The sequence below is a fragment of the Cucumis melo genome, chromosome 9, assembly GCF_025177605.1.
Source record: "Cucumis melo cultivar AY chromosome 9, USDA_Cmelo_AY_1.0, whole genome shotgun sequence".
Taxonomy (NCBI): domain Eukaryota; kingdom Viridiplantae; phylum Streptophyta; class Magnoliopsida; order Cucurbitales; family Cucurbitaceae; genus Cucumis; species Cucumis melo.
Window position 1 is genome coordinate 17548325 of NC_066865.1, and position 10160 is coordinate 17558484.

At 30.4% G+C, this 10160-nt stretch overlaps 1 protein-coding gene across 6 annotated transcripts; it reads right to left on the minus strand.

Moving 5' to 3' along the window:
• Positions 1–4338: 4338 nt before the first annotated feature.
• LOC103503305 (deoxyhypusine synthase) lies at positions 4339–9721 on the minus strand. 6 transcript variants are annotated; one of them, XM_008467447.3, is made up of 8 exons: positions 9362–9721; positions 7607–7824; positions 7303–7470; positions 6281–6499; positions 6088–6174; positions 5226–5331; positions 4818–5053; positions 4339–4649 (listed from the first exon to the last, which is right to left on the minus strand). In XM_008467447.3, the coding sequence occupies exons 2-8, from the start codon at positions 7802–7804 to the stop codon at positions 4545–4547; spliced, it is 1119 nt and encodes a 372-aa protein (XP_008465669.1). In that variant the 5' UTR covers positions 7805–7824; positions 9362–9721; the 3' UTR covers positions 4339–4544. The 6 variants fall into 6 exon arrangements, with proteins under 6 accessions (XP_008465669.1, XP_050946275.1, XP_008465677.1 ...); XM_051090318.1 differs by having other exon boundaries at positions 7607–7764; positions 9362–9545; XM_008467455.3 differs by lacking the exon at positions 9362–9721 and adding an exon at positions 8530–8654.
• Positions 9722–10160: the final 439 nt, after the last annotated feature.

A 10160-nucleotide genomic window follows, 5' to 3' on the forward strand; every position in this document is an offset into this window, starting at 1 on the left:
TTTTTCCTTAAAATTAATACAATAACTTAATCTATTTTGAGAATACATTACATGCAAATTAAATAGTTAATTAGTATTTTTTGGACTTTCGTTTTAGCACTACTAAACGAGTTGGCTAAGCAAAGACAATAATAAAAATTCAGAATGATAATCCAATTAGGGATATCTCTCATTCATAAGCTAAGTTTTAAAACATAACATTTGTTATTTTCAAACTCCTAAAATCATTCACATCATTGACTACATTTATCTTTCTAGCATCATTTACTATTCAAGCAATCTTTTACTAGAAGCATATATATCTAACTCTTCCCCTCTGGTTACTTGAAACTTCTAGCTTATTTTAGGAAAACAAGATTGGTTCTTTATGAATCAATATGTCCCTCTTGTCCTACAAAACGTAAAATTTCATTTGATATATATTGGATTCGACAAACCTTATTAGATTACACTCATGGTTATAAGAAAGATCATAGTAATAAAAGTAAAATGGTTCTCATGTGTCTTCAATAAATTGTGAACCATGTGTGTAGTACAATGTGTTAAGCTTGTATGACATAAATAAATCCAAATGACTTCATATATCTCGTATGAAATTAATCTCACACGCCTTCGAAGCTAGTTGATAGACTAAGAAAACAGTTTATTGAATGTGACGTAAGATAAAATTTCAAAATAAACTATACAATTAAAGTCTTAACAATGACCAAAACATAAATAGTCAAATAGCTCTTAATCCACGAAAGGAAAAAACGTCACATAGCAATGTTCGAGCTTCTTTTTTCTTCTTTAAATTTGTGAGTTCATATAATATATCTCAATCAATAAAACTAAAATAAAAGATAAGATATTTTTTCAAAGCTTTCCAACTACGAACTGTTTGGAGAACTGGGATGTAACAATAATCACTTAGAATAAATGAAGTGTTAGTAAGCGTAAGTAATAAAAAACAAAATGAAATAAGATCATGAAACGTGAAAACAATGGAAAAAATAATTGAGTTGAGAACTGTCCGAACGGAATGAATTTTATAATACAAATCAGACCATAAACGTTCAATACAAACATGGATTTCGAACTGCATTACATTACAACTTTATCTCATTACAAACAACAAACACTAGCTTAATAATATCTTTGTGCTATCTCATAGAAAAGTTGCCAAACTTTGGACTGAGAGCAAAACAAGACTTTTGGAATATATGTATTAATAAGAAAGTTGGTTTATATCCATCAAACTCAAACATTCAAACATCCATACTAAAATTGGCAATTGATGTTAGCAAATATTAGCAACTACATTTTCGATTATTATGGTTTAAGGTTTTGTAAAATACATATATATCCACATAAAAAAAAAATCTGGAAAGAAATTAAATAAGAACAAAGAAGGGGAAAGATTTGAACAAATATAATATAATATATATATATATATATATATGCCCATTTTGCATTAATCAAAATACATATATACCCTATTTTTGATAATCAATAACAACCAACTCCTTAGCTCTCCAACTTTAGATTTATCTAAATTAAATTCCCTAAATAAAAACTACGATCATCTTCTTCCCTTAATTAAATATTTGAATCAAAACCCCTCTGCATAACAGAATTAACATACACTCAATAGTCATAGGTCCCTCCAATATTGCAATGGCAGCGTCGCCACTGATTTTTGTTGAATATTGTTTTCCCAAAAATGGGGGAGAGAGAGAGAGAGATAAAAAGATTGAAGATAAAGACAAATTAATGTTGAGGGAGAAGAAAGAAAGGAGAGGGGAAGGATGTCAAAATTGAGAGAATTTTTGTTTTCATTCTTTTCATTTTCACATAGAGAAATCCTAATTAAAAAAATATAACATTTTCACAGAATATTTATCCTCGGTAGAAAAACCGTAAATAATTTATCATCCCTTTAAAATGCTCCATCATTATTAATTTAAAAACAATAGATTATTTAGGAAATGTAAATAGTTTATCCATTCTTTTTATTTTTTAAAAACTCCCGATTAATTACCATTGTTTATAAACCACGTACAAACACATAATTGTTCAAACTAAAAGTTAAATTAATAGGATAGGATTGTAACCAACCTTGTAGTTTATAGGTAGTTTGTGCAACCGGGACTATAACTTTTAAAATCATTTAACTTGAGTTTTCTAATACCCTTGTGAGTTTTTATACTCGAGAGATGAACAATAAAAATATTGTATAATTGTATTGAAAATATAACAAAATTTTAGTCTATAATGTCTATCGGTGATAAAAGATTATAAAATTTGTTATATTTTATAAATATTTTGATTCATTACGTTGTTTTTTAAAACAACTCTATAATTAGTTATTTAATAGTATGAAGTTCAATTTCAAAATCAATTGACAATGAGATGAGAGGAAGTTTCCTTACGTGGAACTTTCAACATCTCAATATTAATGTATATTTATTTGATGTTTTCAAATATAACAAATCAAACCAACTTATTTATGAGCCACAGGAAGGAAGCATAGAATCAGGTTCAAATGTGGCTAAGACAAGAGGGTTTCACCTTCACTGCATATATATTCCACATTATCTAAAACAATGTTGTCTGTATATTTTAGGGCCAAAATGGAATTTCAAATAGTACACAAAAGTAATTAATTATATTTTCCCATAGGGACATTGTGATCCCCTCAACTTTCTCCTTTTTATCTTTATTCTTTTATTCTTTTATTCTTTTATTCTTTCATTCTTTATTCACTTGGCAGAATCAAACCATTGGGACTAACTAACCATCCACTATTTGTCAACTACACAATAAATATACATATATGGCTAAATTAAAACAATCTGCCTCAATTTTGTAGTCGGGCTAAAAAATGTCTTTAAACTTTTAAAAATGGTTCAAAAACATCTTTTCCGTTCGTTTTAAACGAAAGCCATTTAAGTTTTGTTTATAAAATACATTAGAACTATTGAAAAGTTTTTATATTTAACCTTGAACATACAATGAAAGTATAATCATTGATCTAAAATTTAACCCAATTTTCTCACAATCAAAATCAAAATAAAAAATTTTAAGTTAAGACCATGATAAATTAAAAAAAATCAAAACTTTAAATCTATTAGACTATTAACACATAATGGTAGGTCATGAACACAACCAATTTCAATAGTTACTGTTGTAATTAACATATAGTTGATAGTCAAATAATTGACGATTAAAACATAGTGAATATGATAGATCTATCGATGTGAGATTTTTTTATTTGATTGGTTATTGTTTTAGTATGTTGTAAAGATATATTTTTTGAAATTTCGTGAGATTTTGTGGAATTTTATGTTTTAGCTAAGAATTAAAATATTGGTATCGATAAATAAATTGAAGTGTTAACTTTAACATAAATTTAGATTTTGATGGATAAAAAAATTATAAAGTAAAAAATTCAAAAAATAAATGTTTTTTTTTTCAAAAATAATAAAGAAACACAAACTATTTACATTTCTTAAAAAATCACTAAAAAGACAAATATTCATTACACCTAATTTTAAACACGTAAATATTTTGTTCAATTTTACAATTTTTAACAATTTTTCAAAAATAAATTTAAATTAGTAAATAAATATTTAATAACTTTCATATAAGTAACATATGTCTATAATTTATATTATATTTATACTAGTGTCGTTTTGATGTTTAATTTTTATGAGTCGTATTGATGAAAATATCAATTCACTTCTTTTATCGATATCAAATTCACGAAAATGTAAAAATATCAATATTTAGGCGAAAATTTATAATTATGGTTTTAACTTAAAATTTTAGTTTTTTTCTTTTGGGTGTTGAAAAATTTTGTGTAAAAATTATATTAAAAAGAACATTTTTTTTTTAATTTTTAAGAATACATATAAAATTCTTCGATAGTTAAGTATTTTTGAAACAAAATTTTAAGAATTTTCATCAATAAAAAGGATATTTTTTAACTTTGAAACTTTTGAAAGTTTACAAAAGTATTTTTGACAAAAACTATAAAGCTTTGAGAGACATTTTTTATAATTTAACCTATATGTATCTCTACTTTAAAGGAGTTATTTAAAAGATGGGGTTAAATGAGTTGTTTGAATTGAGAAGATAAAATATTATTTAATTGACTTTTTTTAAAGCATTTCAAAAACTACCGTAAGTTATAGTTAATAATTTTTTTCGAGATGACTTATTTCCAAAATTAAACACTTGAAACGGTTTATTTTTAGTTCTCAATCAAACAATGATATACATTCTAAAATGTGAGTTGGGGATTTCCTTCTTGTTTATAAGAAAGATGGATTCTATTCTCAAGTTAAGAGAATGGAGTAAAATGAAATGGATTTCTAATATATAATTAAATTTTATTCTACAAATTTGTAGTTAAACAATACTCCATTTCATAGAAACAACATCTCCATATAAGGGGTAGTTCTAGGCTAGAATCTCCCCAGATTTTCAATAAGTTATTGTGTTTTAAAGCTTGAGTTCAATTGTAAGGATCAACTAATCAATATTCATATTATTAATACGAATCAGCTCCCTGAGACTCCAACATTGACCTTCTTCTCCTTTTCTCTTCTTGAGGCAAATGTTTCTGCTACAAGCAACGGGAAAGCGATTGTTGCATCGCAATGCACCTGGTTTGCCAACAAAGAAATCAATTAGAATCTTAACTTTAATGAAGTATAAAGCGTTCAAATGCAAGAACTAAAAGCTAAGAGATCTTTTTTTGATAATGTGGTCCAAAAGAAACTGATCAAGGAAACTTTAGAGTGAAATTGAAAGAAAGGGATGAATGGGTAGACCTTGACAGTTTTAGCCGAACCCCGAATTTTGCCCCAGGAGACAGCCTCATCGGGGCGGGCTCCTGAGTCACTTCCATCAAACTCTTGAGCAGTGTTGATGAAGAGAGCATAGTCTGCACCGTTACGCATCATATTGGCATTGCAAATATGATGTTTAGGGAGTCCCCCACCAAGAATTATCATCCCAGTCTTCCTTGGACTTGCATGAACAGCTTCACCATTCATGGCCCTAATATCTGTCCAAATTTTTGAGGTAAGTCAGCCGAGGATAGAAGAAAGAAATATCATGGCACCCAAGAAAACATCACATGAAACAAATATCCGTTCCAAATAATAAAAATCTAGCCACTCCTCACACTCATCACCACAAAATGACAGCAAAATATAATAATAGTAGGAAAAGGCGACCTTGAATGACGTCAATAATCAATCCAGGGTTACGAAAAGAGTGGAAGTACAACATATCTCCCAATGAGCCATCTGTTAATCCTGGACAGAAGACTGGAATATTGTTCTGCATAATATCAAATGAATTGGTTTTAAATTACGAATGAAAAAGCAGGACAAGAAATAGACTTGCAAAACTATACAACTTAATAATTCAAAATGTGGCAGAACAAGAAAATTAACTTGCAAAACTTCTACAATCTCATAATCCAAAATGTAGCTGTCTGAGCCCAATAAAGCTCTTGAAATTATAAGTAAACAATGAAACCTCTTCATAAATGTAAGAAAATGAAAATTTTCAAATTTGAAAACTCGCATATGAAAAATTGTTTAAAGATGATATACTCAGTAAATAAATGAAATCGCAAAAAGGAAGTAATGCCATCATAAGTTAACTATGTAAGATCATCATAGCAATCCTGCATGCTTTTCAGGGTTTACGGACGTCTCTTACTAAACACCACAATACATCAAGTCTAGTGTTAATCAAAAAGAAGAGGATGAGAAATCTCCAGGTCCAGCATATGACAAGAGGAAAAAAAATTAACTTGCTCCATGAGAGTTCATAAAGGCAAACGTAATACCAAAATCAAAAGATTTAACAGAAACCAATAAAACGTCTAAAGTAATACTAGATCGAGTTAGTTGGTTTCCAAATCTCCATCTAACCAAACCAGATCTGTATCTTTACAATCGTAAGATTCTAAATAATAATAAAATATAGTTATGACCTGGAGGCACAACAAAATCTAATTTTGGTAGCCACCGGTTAATTGACACTGACAAACATGAAAACAGGTAGAAGGATTCTATTAACATTTACCTTGTAGGCCCAATAAAGATACGAACTCTTGTCATTTATTTCTCTTCCCAAGCGTCGGATTACCTTGGACGGAGTCCATAGTACATTCTATTGAGACCAAACAAAATGAATGAGAAAACAAAGGAAAATTTAAAGGGAAAAACATTAATCTAATCTCTGAGTAAGTAACTCTACTGTGATTGGAAGCAAGTACCTCTTCACGTTGTTCCTTCAACATCTGATCCAAAATTGGGATTACCCAATCCTCAAATTTGCAGTAGTTATCATTAGGAACTAATAAATTACCAATGCGATTCAGCCCTTTTGATCGAAGAAATGCTCCGGGAAGAGAAAAGTCACCTTTATACGTGGGAGCAAGACATTTTATAAGATCTTCTTCAATACCACCGGTTGTAGTGACAATCACATCAACCTGGAGTGACATTAAGATAAGGTAAAAGGGAACAAAAAAAAGGTATATATTACCCGAGGTTAACACATGAAATACACTCGTATCTGAAGTTCTAATGCAAAAGCAACTAAATTGATCAGCTCAAGTTTCTATGCAACTAATTGATTAGGTCAAGCATTCAAAATCCTCCCACATTCTTTTTTCTCCTATAACTGTACCTCATCATGAATCATTGGATTAGATAAACCTCTATTCATTCTTAACAGTTACTCAATGGAGTATATATTTCTCTACTGTGATTAGCATTGCTTGGTTCAGCTAAATTATATCACAACATAAAGAATATCATACTTAGGGTTCGCTTGGCAAATAGTTTCCAATGCAATTTTTTGCTTTTGTATTTTAGAACTTTTTCATGAACTGTTTTTTTTCTTTTTCTTTAATATCCGTGAGTGTCCAAGGCGGCTTTATGTACACCTCATGAATTGTAAAGATAGTGGTATTGTGAATATTAATTTAGAATTATTATCCAGAAGCCTGTGATTGTTACAGGAAGTTTATTTCATTTGTTAAAATCAAGTCATCGATGAAAACATGCTAAAGGAAAACATGAGAAAAAATCTTTAAAAAATGAATATACAAACAGAGTACCCTGAATTTCTTTGTTTCAAAAAGATGTAAAAAAAAACTGAAATAAACTCCCAAATAAGTTGTTAGCATCTAGAATAGCAGTAGTTTAACTAATCCAGCTATACTAGACTGAGAGCATTTTTTAACAAGGCAAACACTCAATTGATCAAAATGAGAACTCAAGTCTAACTCACCATATGGTGTTCAACAAGATAACGAATTGTGTCTCTAACACCAGAAGAAATAAGATTGGAAGTGAAACCAAGAAACACCTTGCACCTTGTCGACTCCCTAAAGATAGGATCCTTCTCCTCCTCAGAACAATCTTCAGTCACATTCTCATCAGCAAGCCTCCAATCTAACTTCAATCCAATTCAGTATTATTTCTCAAAAGTAAACCATTAATGCTAAAAAAAGAAAGAAGCTGGGATGGATATATATGTTACGAACGTCCAGCAAAGCAAAATAACAGAACATCTTTTTTAGATAAAAGCTCACCATTTGATTGACGACTTCTATGGCATCTCCCAAATTGGAGGCTTGAAATCCAGTAGAGATCATGGACCTTATAAGGCTGGAGTAGTTTAATCCTTGATTGAAGTCATATCCCTCAATTTTGATGCTTTTACCCTCAAGATTCTCTGATTCCTTAAAAACTGCAGCACGCACAGATGCTAAAACATCATTGTCATCCATCTGACTTAACGTGTCACTTCCTGCACAAGGAATTTACATGAATACGGAGATGGAAACCATATAAAGCATTTTCTGTATGCCTGTACCCCATTACTACTTTGAAGAAATAATCCCAAAAAAGAAAATCTGTACATGCAACAAAAATTCTAAAAATAGTTGTCTCAGGTCATTGACGGCCACTGATAAAAATTTCACCAATTTCAGTCCAAACAAGTTCAATTTATTTGACTCCCAGAATCATTAATCTTAACGCTAATAGGAAATATTTACTTTTTCCTAATCCAAAGGACAGCATCCAGGAATAGTAAATAGCTGAAGTTGCAGGAAATTAACAAAATCCCAAGAGAAGTAAGTTCGTATTAGCCTCCCTTTTAAATGGAAAATAAATCTAATAAGCGGGCAAAAACAGCTACAGAAGGGCAGTCCTTGTAATTAAAGTTGATGACATGACTCCTCTATTTCTTAGTTTCCAAATTTTCTTAACACACTTTGGGGCACAGCTGAAAATCACAACTGCAGAGCTTGCAATCGTATCATTCAATCAACTAACAATCAAATCTCAAATAAAAACCATCCACAAAGACCAAATGCAAACTTCTAACCATCATTATGACATATACTTCCAAAAGAATGAAGTAATTAAATTTTGTTAGGAGATAAGTAATTAAAAGCATGAGGAGGTTACAAACAAGTAAGATGATGGAAAGGGAAAGGAACACACGTACGAGGAGAAACAAAGAGTTTGAACGAGAAAAGAAAAATATATGGTGCTAAGGTTGAACCAGCAGTGGCTCTCTTAGATATTTATGTCTATCTAAGTGGGGAGAATCTATCTCTCCTTATTTTACTGTAACCATGTGACAAATGATACCATTTAAAATAAATAAATAATCTTTTTGGAGTTCAACAGCTTTTGTGAGGTAAGGGATCAAAGCATCAACTTTTGGAATGTAAATGGGTGACTTATTCTATTTCTGATTAGCTAGAATTTTTTAAATCACCATGTGTTATTTTAGTTGCCAAAATAAACTTAGCTCAACGTGCATCATCATCCATTCTTGGGTGGAAGATTTGATTATCCTTCCCACATTTGTTGTACTTTAAAATAAATAAATAACTTTGTTTAATTAGGTTATGGTGTTAAACTTTGAATATTTTACAGCCTCCATTCTCTTTTCATTGAGGTGAGAATATGAGAAGAACACTCCCCTTATTCCTCTCCTCTGTATTTAATTAACTTTATTGTAACATACTATAGACTGCTCTTATTTCCAGACGATTCCAACTACCATTGGTAATTGGTTGACTTAAAGGGGAGAACTTCAATTTGCACAAGAAGCTTCTTGTCTTACTCGCTACCACAATTTAACTTAAAACTCATCCAACACAGCTATAATCTACAGCTATGAACTTCGTGTTCGTATCAAAAAGAAAAAATCTACAACTATAAACATGGTTAGGTTGTTTTGAAATTATTGCAACTCCTGTTTCTTTCATTAGACAAACCTTAAGTTGAGTTGCTGAGAAGAAATACATAGATAGAGTTTGAAAGAATACCAGCAACAATGAAGTGGAAAGTTAGTGCAATCTGCTAGGAAGAGCGGCGGCGGGGGCACGAGCACAAAGAGACGGCGCGACCGCCGACGGTCTGAGCCGGGTAGAGACGGCTGGCATGAAGAGTAAGATAAAAGATGAAAATGATGGGCGTAGGGTTTCCTACACAGGGCATATTAATTTGGAATTAAAGTTCTAATATTATAACCCTAACCATTTAGGCCGTTTGAGGGAAGGGTAAAGTTATGGGTAGGGGTGTACATAAGCCGGGTTAGGTCGGTTGGAGAAAAAATGTGGACCAACCCTAAGTGATCGGGTTGGGAAAAATTGAACGCTATTGATTCAATACTCAAGGGTCAACCCAACCCAAAAAATGTGGACCAACCCTAAATTTTTTTCAATTATATTATATTTTAGATTTTTATATTGTTAAGAATTTAATTTTCATCATTTTCATAGTCTTTCAACTCAAATTTTAATATTCTTTTCAAATTCGAAATCTACAATAATATTCATTTAAAAGTTCAAAATCATTAAAAAAAAATAATCACACAAAATAGCAATGTTCATTAAAATTTAAAAATACATTCAAAAATTCAAATTGATATAATAAAGTAATAATCACATAAAATAGGAATGTCAATAATGTCTAATAATGTCCATTCAAATTGAAAAATAGATTCAAAAAGTCAAAATTAAATAATGTCCACTAAATATACATTAAAATGTTCAAAGTTCAATAAAAAAAATTCCATTGGTGTCCATAATGTGGCATGTCAATATAACCATGGACCAAAATGAC